The 19,810-nt window shown below is 42.0% G+C and overlaps 1 protein-coding gene across 1 annotated transcript in view; it reads right to left on the bottom strand.

The window, feature by feature from the left end:
- Positions 1–732: 732 nt before the first annotated feature.
- Positions 733–19,810, bottom strand: part of LOC124556370 (circadian locomoter output cycles protein kaput) — an 815,111-nt gene continuing 796,033 nt past the window's right edge. Inside the window, exons 9-11 of the mRNA XM_047130334.1 lie at positions 18,246–19,700; positions 6,155–6,255; positions 733–2,060 (exon numbers count right to left, since the gene is read on the bottom strand). Of these exons, the coding sequence (XP_046986290.1) occupies positions 6,183–6,255; positions 18,246–19,700 (1,528 nt within the window). The 3' untranslated portion in view covers positions 733–2,060; positions 6,155–6,182. The remainder of the gene's footprint in view (positions 2,061–6,154; positions 6,256–18,245; positions 19,701–19,810) is intronic.

Consider the following 19,810-nt stretch of genomic DNA (forward strand, 5'->3'; position numbering starts at 1 on the left):
TTTACCTAATGATATAAAATGACTAACAGGTAGCAAAGTTTAATTTCAAAACGCACTGAAAAAGTTTCTCCTTGACAACTCTTTCTACTCTGTTACTGTAACGTGTAAAAGATGATGGGTAAGAATTACGAACTCACATCTGTATTTAAAGAAAAAAAACCCTAGTAAATGGTCAACATGTAGACGTATTTACATAAGAATGTGTAATGTGAGTGTAAAATGATTTTTTTTCTAATCATTCTTATCTTTTTTCTCCTCTCTGTTCCTGAGATTCGTTTTTGTTAATATGCTGTTACTGCGTCAGAATGTGTATTTACTTACATTCGCAACTACTGTATGCTGTAAACTATCACAATTTATTCATCACAAACACCTGAACGTCTGGATTTTGGTAAAAATTGGTATAAAACTCAGTTGTAATGGTTTTTTCCTCTCAATATTTGTATTGAATTGGCAGTAGTCATTATTTCTAAATGTGTGGATGAGTGTTGGTACTAGTACTAGAACTTAGAACTCACCATACGGTCAAACAACAGTGGTGATATATGAACGTATGAGAAGTAATAAAACCTGAAAGGCTGTAACACACACTGAACTTCAAGTAACACTTTTCTTACCGTCTTTGTACCTCTGAAGGCAGCAGATCTTGAAATTATCGGCAGGAATGTTGCACAACTTGGAAAAAAACTGGAAATCTCTTGAGGAATTAAGGAGACTGGCCAGCATGGTATCAGAAGTTATTTTATTATAAACATGCCGTACATACTCATACGTCTGTAAACTAACAATGGACAATTTTCCTTTCACGGGCACAGTTTGTCACCGCCACTTTCGTAATTTTTGAGAAACTATTACGTTTACAAAGAAATCTAATGGACATTCGAAATATTGAAAAGCAGTGGAAAGAGAATTGTTTCATTAAAAAATTGAAAGCTTATTTTTGACCAAAGCGTACAATTTTAATAACATGATTCATATTTCTTCTTTTAAGAGAGAAATCATTCTTTGCATCATTCATTCCATAGTACTACCATATTCAAAGTTAAAGACGATAAATAAATAAATATATGAAAAACAATCGTTTCATATTTATGTGTAACACTTGAATTTTAAGCAATTGAATGTGTGTTGTTACTTACGTTTATAGTAGAAGACTACAGCCAAGGAATTAAAATTTCGAAAAAAATGTATAAATAAGCATTCTAAGAGACTAGATTACTGGTATATTGGATACAACCTAATTTTATTCGTGATTTAACATTTGTATTTAGCTGCACCAGAGATACAATTCAAAATTTCGTGATGTACTGTAAAAGTCAATACGTAACAGTTTTCACGAATTCTTCAGCAGTGCAGTGTTCTTCAGAACTGTCAGCGGAATCGAGGGTTCAGATCATAATACCATTATTCTGACTTGATTCAAATTCTATTTCCGCAATAGAATACGAAGAGTTTATTATTGTAAATGAAACACGTGAATAACACGGTTAAGTAAATTTGTGTTTCAGGTGTAGTGAACCAACATATTTCTTTTATAGCACGTTAATGACGTACAGAAACATCACTTTTCTGTTGCGGTATAGTCACTTTTGTTTGACAGGTGCTGTAAGATTCCTGGACATTACGAAGATGAGTTTCTGCAGATGACAGTATTCTACTGATCCTCCATCTTCAAAATCTTGTATATCAGGTGACACAAGGGTCTCACATCCGGTATAAAGCTTTACACAATAGTACACAACTTTACAGTACTTATTAAATCATCTACATTGTATATTACACGTTTTCTTACTCTTACAACAATAATCGACACGTATCACAGAAAACACTTATGTATATGAGAATAATTTACAAAGTTTGCGATAAAAGGAAACGTACCACAGTACACACATAGCTGTAATTAATGTAATAAGAAATACGTAAAGAATAAAGCGAATATCAATTAAGAATACAGACTTGATTAAATTATTTTACTTCTCTATACTAAAATGGCGAGAGGAATTGGTAAGGCCAGCAGCGATAACGCTGTTAAATTTCGCCCACTGCGTTCCGCTGACAACCTGAAAAAAAAAAAAACAACTGTTACTGCTTTCCTTTAACGATTTTTTTTTTTTTAGTTTATCAGTGTCGCTTGTTCATGGTCTGGCAACTAAATAGGGTCACAATATTTTTACTTTTTTGGAAGTGCAGATCTGTCGACCAACTATCGGGCTCATTGCCAGATAGGCTCTATTTGAAGGAAGTGAGGTGACAGCTTAATGTCCCTCCACAAAGAAGCCATTAGGAATGAATCAAATGCCTATCTGGACAAACGAGGGATGGGGGACGGGGGAGGAGGAAATCGACCGCGGCCTTTTGGACGAATCATCTCTGTATCCACCTGAAGTGATTTAGAGATACCACTGAAATACTACACGATGGTGGCGCGGCAGCGATTTTAAATCTGTCCCTCCCAAATATTGATCGATTACCTTCATCACAGTATCACCTCGCTCGGTGAGGTCTTCCCCATTCCCATTATAGTTATGTACAGCCTAATATAATATAATATATTAATGAAACTGAATTACCGTTTTGAGTGATACAGCACATTCTCAATGAACGATGTGGTACTGTGACAAGATATTGCACTTTAATTCGGGATGACCGTGGTCTAAACTTCTGTCTGGCTGTTCTGATTTGAATTTTCTGTGATTTAATTGAATCACATCACGCAAAAGCTACGATTATGCAAGACTGACGTGCCTATCCCTTGGCTGTTACTATTAACCGCAGATAAGTGGTTCGTCGCCAGTGGCCGGAATATGATTGGGGAATTTGATTTAGCGTTGTTGTTCCCTGGACTAGCCTGTCACTGCCATCAATAACAATTTCGTACATTGTTGTTGTTAAAACAGAGAGCAATGTCGCAGAATATTATATTGTCATTTATGTCAGATTCGCTCTCAGTTTGTGCAACGAATTATAATTCTTTAAATATTTTAATTATTTAGAAAGACTTTTACACTGCATTTGTGCCGCAAAGATGTGCAACCAAACATCTATTGTGCTTCAGCTTCATTACAAATTAAACAATTGGGTCTTCTGTATGTTGCAATCACTATTTAAAGGGAAATAAGGAAACTGCATTTTTTCATTGCATTAGACGTGTATTACATTATTTAGTTGCTCCTATGTAACTCTCATACTTAGTACAATACGCGAAGCACAAAGAATGCCTGAATACTTCAAAGAATCAATATATATAAACTCTAAATGGTTTTCAACGTATTTCAGACCATTCCTTGTAATGAGACCACCTCATTTCGTTGAGGTGTAGGAATAATGGTAACGGCTGACATTTTCCGATACAATCCACAACACCTCGATAATATACAAATCCAGCAGTTGTGAAGAAGAAGAAATACTTGTTATTTTACCTTCATAGAACATTTCCATAAAGGGAGCGTGGGTATTATTTTCTTGGAACATGCAGTCTGCTACTGGGAAAATAAACTGTGTCATCTGATAAACATGCTCATCTTAAATGGTTCATCGACCTTATCACTGATAGTCATAGCAGTAAGAACAAAACAAGGTTGACAGAAAGCATAGATTACACAAGAGAGGCTGACAAATTAGTTGTAAAATATAAACGAGAACAACACAGAAAACACGATCAAAACGCCAAGAACACATAAGACAGGTATAGCTAACCTATTAATTCTTAATAAAGAATTTAAACATTTAAATCCACTTAAACATTATTTTAATAAAAATAATACGAAAAACGTAAATAAAGGACTACTTCAAGCTCGACACAAGGCACACAACTCACATTTAATTATTTTAAGGCGCAAAATAATTCTAAGAGGGTGAAACTAATATTAATCTGACTAGTTGGTACTTATGCGTCAAAAATCAATGGCAGTATACAAAAAATATTTTATGTTTTAAAAGGTAGGAAGATTTTTCTGTTTAGCAAGAGTGACAAAAAGCAGATTTCAGAGTACCTGACGGCTCAACACAAAAGTTTTGTCTCAAGTACAGATAGTGTTGAGGATCAGTGGACAAAGTTCAGGACCATAGTACAATATGCGTTAGATGAGTATGTGCCAAGCAAGATCGTAAGAGATGGAAAAGAGCCACCGTGGTACAACAAACGAGTTAGAAAACTGCTGCGGTAGCAAAGGGAACTTCACAGCAAACATAAACATAGCCAAAGCCTTGCAGACAAACAAAAATTACGCGAAGCGAAATGTAGTGTAAGGAGGGCTATGCGAGAGGCGTTCAATGAATTCGAAAGTAAAGTTCTATGTACTGACTTGGCAGAAAATCCTAAGAAATTTTGGTCTTATGTCAAAGCGGTAGGTGGATCAAAACAAAATGTCCAGACACTCTGTGACCAAAATGGTACTGGAACAGAGGATGACAGACTAAAGGCCGAAATACTAAATGTCTTTTTCCAAAGCTGTTTCACAGAGGAAGACTGCACTGTAGTTCCTTCTCTAGATTGTCGCACAGATGACAAAATGGTAGATATCGAAATAGACGACAGAGGGATAGAGAAACAATTAAAATCGCTCAAAAGAGGAAAGGCCGCTGGACCTGATGGGATACCAGTTCGATTTTACACAGAGTACGCGAAGGAACTCGCCCACCTTCTTGCAGCGGTGTACCGTAGGTCTCTAGAAGAGCGTAGCGTTCTAAAGGATTGGAAAAGGGCACAGGTCATCCCCGTTTTCAAGAAGGGACGTCGAACAGATGTGCAGAACTATAGACCTATATCTCTAACGTCGATCAGTTGTAGAATTTTGGAACACGTATTATGTTCGAGTATAATGACTTTTCTGGAGACTAGAAATCTACTCTGCAGGAATCAGCATGGGTTTCGAAAAAGACGATCGTGTGAAACCCAGCTCGCGCCATTTGTCCACGAGACTCATAGGGCCATAGACACGGGTTCACAGGTAGATGCCGTGTTTCTTGACTTCCGCAAGGCGTTCGATACAGTTCCCCACAGTCGTTTAATGAACAAAGTAAGGGCATATGGACTATCAGACCAATTGTGTGATTGGATTGAAGAGTTCCTAGATAGCAGAACGCAGCATGTCATTCTCAATGGAGAGAAGTCTTCGGAAGCAAGAGTGATTTCAGGTGTGCCGCAGAGGAGTGTCGTAGGACCGTTGCTATTCACAATATACATAACTGACCTTGTGGATAACACTGAGGCTTTTTGCGGATGATGCTGTGGTATATCGAGAGGTTGTAACAATGGAAAATTGTACTGAAGTGCAGGAGGATCTGCAGCGAATTGACGCATGGTGCAGGGAATGGCAATTGAATCTCAATGAAGACAAGTGTAATGTGCTGCGAATACATAGAAAGAAAGATCCCTTATCATTTAGCTACAATATAGCAGGTTAGCAACTGGAAGTAGTTAATGCCATAAATTATCTGGGAGTACGCATTAGCAGTGATTTAAAATGGAATGATCATATAAAGTTGATCGTCGGTAAAGCAGATGCCAGACTGAGATTCATTGGAAGAATCCTAAGGAAATGCAATCCGAAAACAAAGGAAGTCGGTTACAGTACGCTTGTTCGCCCGTTGCTTGAATACTGCTCACCAGTGTGGGATCCGTACCAGATAGGGTTGATAGAAGAGATAGAGAAGATCCAACGGAGAGCAGCGCGCTTTGTTACAGGATCATTTAGTAATCGCGAAAGCGTTACGGAGATGATAGATAAACTCCAGGAGAGACGCTCTGTAGCTCGGTACGGGCTTTTGTTGAAGTTTCGAGAACATACCTTCACCGAAGAGTCAAGCAGTATATTGCTCCCTCCTACGTATATCTCGCGAAGAGACAATGAGGATAAAATCAGAGAGATAGAGCTCACACAGAGGCATACCGACAATCCTTCTTTCCACGAACAATACGAGACTGGAATAGAAGGGAGAACCGATAGAGGTACTCAATGACCCTCCGCCACACACCGTCAGGTGGCTTGCGGAGTATGGATGTAGATGTAGATGTAGATGTTAGACAAGGAAAAGGAAGAATTCTTTACATGGCAACAAGGGAAGTACCAAAAAAAAAACAAAAAAAAGGCCCAAAACTTGGAAGCAGGGCCTGGTAATCATCTGTTACATTACTGAATATACATGTACTAACCTTCAATCGTGGTTGAGTAGAGTGTTGGTCACCTCAGAGATTGACAGCAAAGGACTCCCGTCCGGTTTATCTGTGGATAGCCGCTGTCGTTGACTGAGGTGCTGAAACCAGTACAGCAACGAACAACTTTAGAACACTGTCGATGTTTTTTGGAGCATAGTATAACTAAATGGCCATACGATCAACTAACAGTTAATTGCTCATTACGAAATTACTGTAGATGACACCTAGACTTCTGGTTGATAGCTGCTAAGAGCGCGGAGCAAAGTTACGCTAGCAAGTTACTTTCCTTGCAAATCTATTTTGGGGCGTTTACCGTAAGCTGTTAATACAAGTTTCTAAAAGATGTGCGGAAATTTCCCTTGAAAACTTGCATTGCATAGATAGTGATTTGAACAGTAATGAATTTCCAGAGACGTACTGTACCTATATTGTATGAAAAAAATGTGTAAAACCATGTGTTCTCAAACTGCATTTGTTACGCGAAACAGCGGTCGTAAGTTCCTATTCCACTGCTAATTCTTTGGTTTTGTAATAAACTGTGATGATAATAACCACCAAAGCTAAGGGCAAGCTAAGAGCACATTATTCAGTAGTCACACTACATGCTTTATGTCTCTTTTTCCAGTTGGAGCAAGCATCATGTTCCAGTGCAACAAAAACGATTCACGATGGGCATTAAACATTTCCCTAAGTGACGTCGGTGAATGATGAGATTATTTTTCTACAAAATCGTACGCATTCTCTCTCTAAGTAAAACGGGAGGGTAAAATATAACTTCCCTTTTTTCGCTTTTCTCACAAACGTTTGAAAAGAAATTTCCTGCTGATTGATCTAGGTCTACAATTATCTCTTTCGACGACATTCGGAAACTAAAAAGATGGTTGTGTGGGCCATTGAGAAACTTGATAAACTGACGCGAATTGTTGTATTTCTTTGCTAAGTTTCTTGCATGTTTAGTATTACATCTATGTATACTATAAGTGACAAATATTTGCTGTTTGAAAGAAAAGGGATTATGCATCTCATAGAAAGGTCTCTGATTCCAAGAAGCAGCAAAGTGTACCCATTCTAGTTTTTTGCCTAGTGTTTTTACTTAGTTCAGTTAAAAAAATCGTAATCCAATTGAAAACTGAAATGACGTATAAAAAATAAAAATTGGGAACGAAACAAGCTCACTATAGAGTGGAACTGTGTGATATACTGGTTAAAAGCGGGTCATTGAAATAATGTTTAAGTTAATATACGAAGATATTACCGAAGAAGTCCGCGGTTTTTTATGTGGGGCTGATCAGCTTACCGAAATTGTGGGATCTACTTTGAGATATATAACAAACATTTCCACTTAAATTACATATTTTAGCCACAGATTGCTTTAAACAAAGAACTGAAGTCTGTTTGAAGTCAATAAGAGATCCTTGCAGCAATTATTAATGAGACAGTTTCGTGTGAAAGTCACTGTGTGTAAAATACGTAATTTGTTGACTGACGCAAAAATTTGTTTCATTTAAGATCAATGCATAATTATTAATCGCAGCCCAATCACTGTTTTAAATTATGGACGTAAATCGTGAAATTGTGCATAACTTAATAAGTAGAAAATACAGGGTGATTCAAAAAGAATACCACAACTTTAGGAATTTAAAACTCTGCAACGACAAAAGGCAGAGCTAAGCACTATCTGTCGGCGAATTAAGGGACCTATAAAGTTTCATTTAGTTGTACATTTGTTCGCTTGAGGCGCTGTTGACTAGGCGTCAGCGTCAGTTGATGCTAAGATGGCGACCGCTCAACAGAAAGCTTTTTGTGTTATTGAGTACGGCAGAAGTGAATCGACGACAGTTGTTCAGCGTGCATTTCGAACGAAGTATGGTGTTAAACCTCCTGATAGGTGGTGTATTAAACGTTGGTATAAACAGTTTACAGAGAATGGGTGTTTGTGCAAAGGGAAAAGTTCTGGACGGCCGAGAACGAGTGATGAAAATGTAGCACGCATCCAGCAAGCATTTGTTCGGAGCCCAGGAAAATCGACTCGCAGAGCTAGCAGAGAGCAACAAATTCCACAATCAACTGTATGGAGAGTCCTACGAAAAAGGTTAGTTATGAAACCTTATCGTCTGAAATTGGTTCAAGCACTGTCTGCAGCTGATAAGATTAAAAGAATCGATTTCTGTGATTTTATCCTTGCTCAAATGGAAACAGATGAATCTTTCGTTTCAAAGATTGTGTTTAGTGATGTAGCAACTTCCCACACTAACGGGAAAGTCAACCGTCACAATGTCTGTATATGGGGCACTGAGAATCCGCGGGAAACAACTCAGTATGAACGTGACTCGCCTAAGGTGAACGTTTTCTGTGCCATTTCAGCCAATAAAGTTTTTGGTCCCTTTTTCTTCGAAGGTGCTACTGTAACTGGGCTACAGTATCTGGAGATGTTAGAGAATTGGCTGTTCCCTCAGCTCGAACAAGAAGCACAACAATTCATATTTCAGCAGGATGGAGCGCCACCACATTGGCACTTATCTGTCCGTAACTACCTGAACGTCAACTACCCGAGGCGATGGATCGGCCGCCAGGCAGCCCGTGACAGAGCACTTCATCACTGGCCTCCAAGAAGCCCTGATCTTACCCCCTGCGATTTTTTCTTATCGGGGTATGTTAAGGATATGGTGTTTCGGCCACCTCTCCCAGCCACCATTGATGATTTGAAACGAGAAATAACAGCAGCTATCCAAACTGTTACGCCTGATATGCTACAGAGAGTGTGGAACGAGTTGGAGTATCGGGTTGATATTGCTAGAGTGTCTGGAGGGGGCCGTATTGAACATCTCTGAACTTGTTTTTGAGTGAAAAAAAAACCTTTTTAAATACTCTTTGTAATGATGTATAACAGAAGGTTATGTTATGTTTCTTTCATTAAATACACATTTTTAAAGTTGTGGTATTCTTTTTGAATCACCCTGTATACTCGCGGGAGACAAATATGCTGAGCAGAGCTTTAAAAGAGTCGGTTAGGGTACCTGGATAGTGGGTAGTGTACTTTTCTGTGACAATTGGGGTCAACCAATCAGTGTTACTATAAAAAGAAGGTAAGAAGGAAGGAAGATTACAATTTAATGTCCAATCGACGTCAGGGCTAATACGGATCAATGGTACAGGAAAAGAAAATGTGTTGCTCAGAACTTCTAGAAATATCAGCTGCACGTGTGACTGTAGAGGTATAGGTGCTCCAGTAGTCAAGGTGTTTAGTGCTGACGTCTGCATCGGTAAGCGTCGAGATAATACGACGCCTCAGCAGCACGGCCTACCGGGACCTTACATTTGTAATCTACGAATCACTGTCAGCTGTTGGGAAACTGACGAATACTTTTTATTGCAGCAAACGTTAAAATTTCTCCCGATTCTATTCATGGACGAAGCGTGAGCAGAATGCACACTTGTGCCTCTGATATCTGCACAGACTCTACGGAAGTGATATGGTTGACCTTCAGAATATTCGTGGATTTCAGCGAAAACATACTTCGAGAAGTCTAAGACCGTTAGTGATACATGAATGCTATACACCTAGTATGCAACTTCACCTTATGTGTGATGGCTCCCTAGGTTTCAGGTTAGAAATCCGAAAGTTTTTGGATATATCCACGGCTAACGCTATGACTGCTCTGGCGCCTAACCTCACTTTCACCTCCGGCAATATTTTGTATATGTGACAATGCCAAGTTTCTACGGATCATTCGGTTTTCAGGTAAAAGGAAGGCAGAAACCCACCATACCTAAAAATATTATGTTTAGTAAAGCACTGTGGTAACAAATCAATCAGTGTGTTGATGACTGTTTCCCTTCTCACGTCGCGCTATTACAAGACAGTAGACGGCAATAGATTGTGAAGATTTGGACGTTACATACCAGCACAACCTGCTGAAGTGAGTGGTCATGCGCCATCTGATCAGTGGCACCAGACAACTCTTACTGTTGAAATGATTTTAATTTGAGACTAGTGTTCACATAATTCCATATTTTCCTGACTTGTGCTGGAGTTGCTACTCTTCGAATATTTGTCTGTATTTCTCTTTTGATAACTTACATTTTCCTTATCTGAATGCAAAAAATATAGTGAACAAATCTTTAGACTATAGGGAAACAACACTTTAACGACGTAAGACCTGATACTAAACGTGCAAAAGGAATAAAAAAACACAATAAAACATCAAAAAATTCGTTGTTTCTGTTATATGAAAGTGAATATACAACGAAATTATATGGACAAGCAAAATAACACGGAATACAAAATAATTAGTACACACTCCAAATATACAGCTACTCGTACAGGATTAGTATACGTGAAAGTGATTATTGCGTGCTACTATGACGTAAAAAAGGTCAAGAATCCAGGAAACAAACAAAAATCACTGTTAGATAATAATTTTTCATTATTTAATGCGAATAAAGGAATCAATATTTAAGAAAAGATCTGGTAAGTGCGTTCGGTGAATATGAGATTATGAAACCCCTAAAATGTCGTAATTGTGAAAAAGAAAAAAAAAAGCCAAAAATGATGATGAAGTGAAATTCCATGTGTGGAAACTGATAAGAGATCTTCCCCTGTGAAATATTATAAATTGCAGCCAAAACGAGGATAAATACCACAGAAACGAAACTTTGTACCATACTACAGATTAGGTACATGACAATACACAAATGAGTAGGGTTACAGAACTACACATGGCCTCTGATTCTGAGAATTCAGTTTGGTGTGAAGCCCAAAAAGGTACAATCAGAGCGTTTCTGCATTGTGGCAGACGTCGAGGAGGGTCTGGATATATTCCTTGACAAAGTTCCTCTACGTGGTTTGTATACTAGTCCACAAAGCACCAACAGTATTTACTGTAGAACAGCAACGAAAAAGTTGGCGATCAGCCATATCTGGGGCAAACGAGAAGGCCAGGGATCATGGTAGCCATCGTTTTTCGACGAAGGCTTGCACATTCTAGCTACTATTCTGCTGAAATACTGTATGTGAGAATACTTAATGGAAGATTAGTACACAGTACCTCACGCGCTAAAATCATCTTGATGAAGCAGTCAGCGAATTTTTACAATTTACAATCTCATGTAGAATCGGAATCAAGACGCAACGTGACTCTGCTTTGTATACACAAAGTATTACCAGAAAGGAAAATGGTATTCACTATCATAAAAAATTCTAAGGAGATGTGATATGTAAACCTGAAGTTTCGACTTTGTTGCCAGACATTCACATTTTTATATTTTAAGTTTTTTATCCTTTAACAAAAGAACTATTGACTTTTCTCGGCCTGTCTTCCCCCATATTTATGTTTGTTCATGCATCTGAAGTTTACACTTAAAGAGCGCCATGTGCACGAGAATGAGTAAAAACCTGTTATTGAGTACCAGTTTCTATCACACAAATCATCATCACTTCCATTAAAATCAAGCCACTGTAACTAACGTAGCTAATACTGTGACGTCAATAGTAAAATCTAATCTGACAAGGGAAGTCCACTGGGTTGGGATCACGGATTTACTTCAAACTTTGTACACTTTTAGTAGGCCATTAAAACAACATAATGTGCTATGAATAAGGTGCACTACTCTGGCAATTCCGAGAAATTCGCAAGAGAAATTTTACTCGTCTGTTGTGTACCTGATGTGTCTGTGGGTAGATGCTAGACGTTATGGTTCTTGGTGGTCAAGTGGTGCCGGCACTGTAGCTCAGCGTTTTCAGTCAGAGGGATAGTCGTCTTCGATAGCAAAAAACTGAATAAATGGTTCAACGATGAACTTGAACCGGTATCGTGGGACGTCCGCCCGAACTAATGGAACGAACCATCACGGAAGAGAGAGAGAGAGAGAGAGAGAAAGTGGTTAGACTTGGAGCTTTGAAAGACGAACGCGTGTGAGCCGACGGCTCGACTCCCGATGGAGCCTTTAGTTCTTGCTACATTAGCAACGTCTCACCGCTTCGCAGGTTAACTGTCGAATGGGACCTGCCTCTGTGTCTGCAGCTCAAAGCTTCGAGGTGCGAAGCAGCTCCGGGTACCGTATCAGACTGCATAAGGGAGTTCGCAAAACCCGACAGACATACATTTTCAGGAACTGTATGCGTTTCTTCATTTTCTTGTCGGTAGTAATAAATATATTTGTACTAATAATTAAATTTAATTAAAAATAGAAAGTAATCAAACAACACGAAATTCACTGAAACTTGATGCAAATACACGTGGTTTTTTAAATTATATTATCTCTCAAATGTCGTATAAATTAAATAACACTACCAGTTACGCAAGAAACATAGGTTAAAAATTATGTTTGAAAGGGAGTCGAATCGTCGCCTCATACACGTTCATCTAACAAAGCTCGAAGACTAACCACTTGACCACGATGAACTCTAACGTTCAGCACCTACGCGCAGATACATCAGGTACATAATAGACGGGTAAAACTTATCTTGCGATTTTCTCGGAATTGTCAGATGTAATGGATCATCCTCCTCTAGCATTACCTTGTTTCTTTCTTTTTTTTGTAGAGGTAACCGATACCATGTATAATCTCGAATCTCGCATAGGTTAAAATTATCTCAGCTGTTTCATTACAAGAATTCATATGATTTTGTATACGATGTATTATATTTCAGGCTAAAATGTATTAAAAAAAAATTAATGTGTTACAATCGACATGTACTAACAGTTAAAATTACTCTTATTTTGAAAATATTTGAAATTACAAAATTTGTGGTATACTTAACATTCATATTATTAACGCTGATTATTAAATTTGTTTCTGGATTTATTTGTGAAATAATGATATACTTTGGTAAAGATATTTCTCCTGTCGAGAAAGTTTGTAAACTCTTTTGCCTTATGAACTCCTTGAAAATTGTGAGTACTGCAAAATATAAGTAGTGGTGGCCTCTGATGGAAACGCACGTATTTTGCTAAAGTTGACAACAAGAATGTAATTATTGGTTTTTTGAACGTGTGAATAGTAAAGTCAGTGTGATTTAGAAGAATGGGATAAAACGAAAAGATATTCATAGCAACAGGCAACTCTTCAACAGTTATTTTGTCATCAAGAACCTAAGAAATCGAAATTTTCAGCTGCATGAAAGTACTCCTAGACAAAACTTTGAGGCATCGACAACAACAACGAGATAATCAAGATAAGTAAAAAGTTCCTCCTTTGTAATCTTACTCCTCTCGTAATTTTCAAAAAATTGTGCAAAGAACGAGAAGTTTAATGGTGATATGCGGTAGGGTAAGATTACACAGAGTAGCACACATTACTACTTGCAAATTATGTTGTTTTAATCGCCTACTAAAGGTGTACAGTGTTTGAAGTAAGTCTGTCATCCCAACGTCGCGCCCTCCCCTTCTGAGTAGTTCTTTCATCAACACACCCACAAACAGAAAATCATGACATCGTAGCTATAATCCTATATTATGGGTGCTTTTATGTGTTCAACTACTTTATTTCGTGAAATGTTTCTTATGTTGAACAAAGGGTATATTTTTATGAGCCGCATCGTTTCACATTTATGACAATCATTCCCTGGGCTAAGCATATTTTCACCATAGAAACTGACGGCAGTGTTCCCCAATGTACTCTATCTGATCAAAAGCATGCGAACACCCATTGTAATACGAAATTGACCACTAGATGGCCCGAGAGATGGACTCGCCAACATAAAAGGAGGCGGGGAGTATCGTGTTGTCAGGAGAGAAGCAGTAACCGCAAAATGGGTCGGTCCGGAGAGGTCAGTGACTTCGAACGTGGACTAGTCACTAGATGTCATCGGAGTAACAAATCAATTAGTAAAATTTCAATCCTATCAAAGCTGCCCAAGTCGACTGTTGACGACGTGACCGTGAAGAGAATACGCGAAGAAACAACACATGTGAACCAAGAACAGGCAGACCTCGTATCATCTACTGTCGGAGGGGCCCGTCGACCCTTTCAGAGGGTGATTGTAGGAAGTCACGCGAAATCTGCGGAGGGAATCATTTGTGAATTTCAAAGCGCCACCAGCAGCCCAGGTAGCACAATGAGTGTGAGTAGCGAGTCCCAATGGTAGAGCAGTTCCTCAGAAGCCATACAATTCCTCACTGAAGCGCCAAAGAAGCTGGTATAGGCATGTGTATTCAAATACAGGGATATGCAGACAGGCAGAATACGGCGCTGAGGCCGGCAACGTCTATATAAGACAACAAGTGTCTGGCGCAGTTAGATGGGTTACTGCTGCTACAATGACAGGTTATCAAGATTTAAGTGAGTTCGAACGTGGTGTTATAGTCGGCGCACGAGCGATGGGAAGCACCATCTCCGAGGTAGCGATGAAGTTGGGATTTTCCCGTACGACCAGTTCACGAGTGTACCGTGAATATCAGGAATCCGGTAAAACATCAAATCTCCGACATCGCTGCGGCCGGAAAAAGATCATTCAAGAATGGGACCAGCGACGACTGAAGAGAATCATTCAGCGTGACAGAAGTGTAACTCTTCCCTAAATTGGTGCAGATTTCAATTCTGGGCCATCAAAAGGTGTCAGTGTGTGAACCATTCAGTGAAACATCATCGATATAGGCTTTTGGAGCCGAAGGTTCACTCGCGTACCCTTGATGACTGCACAACACAGAGCTTTACGCCTCAACTGGCCCCGTCAACACCGACATTGGACTGTTGATGACTGGAAACATGTTGCCTGGTCGGACGAGCCTCGTTTGTGATTGTATCCAGCGGATGGACGTGTACGAGTATGAAGACAACCTCATGAATCCATGGACCCTGATTGTTAGCAGGGGACTGTACAAGCTGGTGGAGGCTCTGTAATGGTATGGGTCGTGTGCAGTTGGAACCCTGACACGTATAGATACGTGTAGATACGTGTAGATACTACTCTGATAGGTGACATGTACCTAAGCATCCTGTCTGATCACCTGCATCCATTCATGACCATTGTGCATTCCGACGTACTTCGGCAATTCCAGCAGGACAAAGCGACACTCCACATGTCCAGAATTGCTGCAGAGTGGCTCCAGGAACACTTTTCTGAGTTTAAACACTTCCACTGGCCGCCAAACTCCCCAGACATGAACATTATTGAGCATATCTGGGATACCTTGCAACGTGCTGTTCAGAAGAGATCTCCACCCCGTCGTACTATTACGGATTTATGGACAGCTCTATAGGATTCGTGCTGTAATTTCCCTCCAGCACTACTTCAAGAATTATTCGGGTCCATGCCACGTCGTGTTGCGGCACTTCTGCTTGCTGGCGTGGGACCTACACGATATTAGGCAGGTGTACTAGTTTCTTTGGCTCTTCAGTGTATAATCAGTGCCAAGCGGTGCATGCAGAGGTGTAAAGGGCGACGCCGTGGGATACTGTATGACTGGATACGAGTGATTTGGTGTGATGAATAACGCTATACCCTGTGGTAATCCGATCGGGTTTGACGAATGCGTGGAGGACGTTATGTGCCATCATGTGTAGTGGCAACAATGAAGTGCGGAGGAGGTAGTGTTGGGGTATGGGGGTGTTTTTCTTGGTTAAGGTGTTGTCTCCTCACTGAACTTAAGAATACGCTAAATGCAGAAGGATATGAAAGCACTTTACAGCATTGTGTACTGAGTACAGTAGAGGAACAGTTCGGAGATTATTATTTGTATCAGTATGACAAGGCATCCTATCATAAAGCAGCATCTGCGCGGAAATGATTTGTGGACAATAAAATTTGTGAAATAGCCTGGCCTGCCCCCGAGTCTCTTCCTGAACCGAATGGAACACCACTGGGAAGCGTCAGACTTCACTTCAGACCACAGCGTCTAACATCACTACCTTCTCTGGTTCCGACTCTCGAGGAAAGAATGGGCTGCTATTCCTCCACAGACGTTCAGACACCTTACTGAAAGTTCCCTATGCAGAGTTTAAGCCGCCATGATGGCGAAGGGTGTACACAGCACATATTGGTGTCATTGATGTCGAGCAGTGGCTGTCGAGGTACTTTTGATCAGATAATGGAATTAACTGTACATGAAATGACAACGATCCTATGTGATTGCCTCATGCTAAAGCTGTAGTGATGTTGTGCAGTATAAACAATATTAATATCAACAGTGTGCTTTTTAATTTCTCTGACTGTAAATGCACAAAACATTATGTTGAAAAAGTTTTCTAAAATTATAGTTATTCTGCACTGAATACTATATGTAGTGCTATATCACCTACTACAATACGTACTAATAACATAATGCAACTAAGGATATTGTTAGGTAAAGTAAAGAAATTAGGTTACGAACCAATAATCATCTCTTATAACTGAGTGTTATGTCTGCATACCCAGAAAGTGTTAAAAAACTTAAAATTTATATTGCAGTTACTGTAATTAGTGAAGCACAAGCAGTTAAAGTTTGTCATGCATGTACTGCAGTAATTTACTGAAATACTTCTACAACAACTGCACGCAGTTATAAACATCTGCTTTATGAGCTGCTGTCATTGGTTGTTGTCAAATGATCTTATCATGTGCCGCGACACTAAATGCAGAGAATTATTGTAAGGCAACGTACTGAAACACGAGATTACATGCTTCATGAAAAAAATCCGCTCGCTGAACTATCAGTTCCCGTGCAGGAAAAAAAAAAAAAAAAAAAAAAAAAGTTTATGTGGTATATTGCCGAAAAATGACGGATTAGATACATTGAGTCAATGGTGCTCTATTTCTGTCTTTTGTGTCGCAGTGTTCCTCAGCACTCGCTGTATTTAGATAACAACATTATTTGTAAATCAAACGAGTGAGTAAACAAACAACGTAACTAAGAAGTGCCTGCAGTCGACAAGCCGGTTGATAAAACTGCCTTTGACAAATTACGTATGCATAACAGATGACTGAATTACTACGTCGCATAACGTCACTGATTACGAATCAATTTCTATTCTCACACGGCGCTGAATATTTTAAATTTCGTGAAACATAAAAATGTGCGTACAGAGCTGTATTAGAACGTTGGTGTGGCTCTAAATTATTGTCTACTACTTGTAAGTATCTTGGACATGCTGAACAGCTTATAATTTCGAGAGAGGAAGAACTGACTGCAGTTAGCACTAACATACAATAACGCCCACTGCTCCGACTAACATTATATATGCTGTGTGTAGCACCTGCTCTATTATAACGGGTTGAACGAGACGCACGAAACCAATGCAGTGTGATGGAAAGTGTTTGCTTCATGAGAAAAACAAAAACTTTTAGCAGACGTCTTCGAAGAATTGAAAGCCGTTTTTTTCTGTGCTTTTATGTGACAAGCGCAGTGTGACAGTAGGAATACTTTTTGATGTTTTGGTATTTCGCATTTTCTGCAACTTTTAGACTTCTCTATATGTAGGCCACGCTGAACATAATTTGTTGAAATGATTTGATGGGATTTTCTTGTCACTGAGTACGTTCGTGTGGTATTGTGTTAAACAAGCGATGGTAGCAGACCGTAGAAACCGGCAGTACTATGACAGCTATAGTAGTACTACGGGGCTGTATACCACACGTGCGCACGTGTACGTGACATAGTTTACGTTTTATTTCCGTCATATAAATATTCCTTGATGCCGATTGCAAAAATGAATATTTGGAAAGTAAAATAAGGAAGAAAAGCCTGTCGGCCGAAGTGGCCGTGCGGTTCTAGGCGCTGCAGTCTGGAACCGCGAGACCGCTACGGTCGCAGGTTCGAATCCTGCCTCGGGCATGGATGTGTGTGGTGTCCTTAGGTTAGTTAGGTTTAGTTAGTTCTAAGTTCTAGGCGACTGATGACCTCAGAAGTTAAGTCGCATAGTGCTCAGAGCCATTTGAACCATTCACGAATGGTAGCGACAGGCTCTTTTCCATATTATGCGCAGTCGTATTACCAACATCAGCGGATTAAATTGAGGAACGCACAGAAAATGCGCCCGCGGATGTGACGCCGAGGTTGCGATTGCGCAATTCGACCGGCGCATATCCGAGTGTAAAGCTGCGCGCAGTTGCCGTACAGTAAGCTAGCAGCCACTTAAAGGCTAAAATAAAAGTGTAATGTTCACTCACTGGGGTGCGTGGTGGTGGTACGGAGTGGTGTAAGGATAGTACTGGTGGTACTGGTGCGCGGGCCATACCTCAGTGGCTGCGCCCGCCTCCGAGTAGGCTTGGTGCTGGGGATGCTGGGAGGGGTACTTATTCGGGGGCGAAACGGGCTCGGGCTTGGCCACGGTGCCCCACTTGCACGAGCTCCCACCCCCACCACCGACCGAGTTCATCTCGGCTAGCGACTTGAGCGGGTGGGCCGCCTTGTCCGACTGCGCGGGCGGAGGCGGAGGCGGCGCCGCGGTGCGGTACGGCGTCGCGCCGTTGCCCGCCGCTTGCGGCGCCGGCGTGGGCGGCGAGGGCGTCGACGGCGCGGAGGTGGCGGCACTGCCCCACATGAGCACCGTCTGCCGCTCCCCGTAGTGCTGCGGCTGCTGCTGCGCGGGCGGCTGCGGGGGCGGCGGGGGCGGCGGCGCCGCCTGGTGGTGCTGCTGGTGCGCCAGCACGTCCGCCTTCAGCTCCTCCATCTTGGGCGTGACGAGGACCGCGCCGTCCGTCGCGGGCGAAGACCCCGCCGAGTTGGACGACGACACGGGGGAAGCCTTGGCGTCGCCGGCGGGGGTGGGCTGCGCGCCGGCCGAGTTGGCGGGCGGCTTGCCCGTCTGCAGCTCGACGGCGAGGGGCGAGGCGGCGTACGACGCCGCGTCCAGGCACTTGGTGTAGGCGGCGCCGCCCCCGCCGCCGCCGCCGCCGCCGCCGCGGTCCGCCAGCTGCTGGCACGCGTACAGCTTGTCGTCTTTGGCGAGGTGGTGGTGGTGGTGGTGGTGGTGGTCGTACGCGGGCAGGCTGCACGCGGCGGGCCGCGTCGACATTTCCAGGAAGCCGTTGCCGACGTACGGCGTGGTCGCCGCCGGGTGGTACTCGGGGTAGTAGGTCCCCAGCGGCCGGTACTGGTGGAAAAGGTTGTCCGTGGCGAGGAAGCGGTTGTCGAGCGCGGTGCTCGAGTACAGGCTCTGGTGGAAGTTGGAGTTGGAGTGCCCCATGTAGGGCCCGAGGCTGGCGTCGCCGCCCGATGCCGCCTGGTACGGCGCGGCGTACATGTTGTTGAGGTTGGAGTAGGCGGCGGCGACGGCGGCGGCGGCGGCGCTCGACGTGTCGACGTACTCGATGGCGGGGGCGGCGGCCGGCAGCTGCGCGGCAGACGTGGACACCGCGGCCGCCGCCGCCGCCGCAGACAGCTTGCGCTTGCTGCGGCACGTCGACAGGAAGTCGCGCAGCTGCGTCTTGTAGCGCCGGTTCACGCGCTGCGGCGTCGTCGACGTCGCCGACGGCGACCCCGCGTGCTGCGGCGTCGACACGCCCGACGTCACCACCAGCTGGTCCGCGTCCGCGAAGTAGCTGTTCGTCAGCCCCGCGTCCAAGTAGCTCACCTTGAAGTCCATGGTGCGCTTGCCGAGCAAATCGCGACCCTCCTCTTCCCTGTGTGCGGAAGAAAAGTCTCAGATCAAGGGTTCCTTAAATAAATATACATACACGGGTGCCAAATCTCAACTTTATGAACGAATCTCCAACCTACGCGCACACACACA

The sequence above is a fragment of the Schistocerca americana genome, chromosome X (assembly GCF_021461395.2).
Source record: "Schistocerca americana isolate TAMUIC-IGC-003095 chromosome X, iqSchAmer2.1, whole genome shotgun sequence".
NCBI lineage: Eukaryota > Metazoa > Arthropoda > Insecta > Orthoptera > Acrididae > Schistocerca > Schistocerca americana.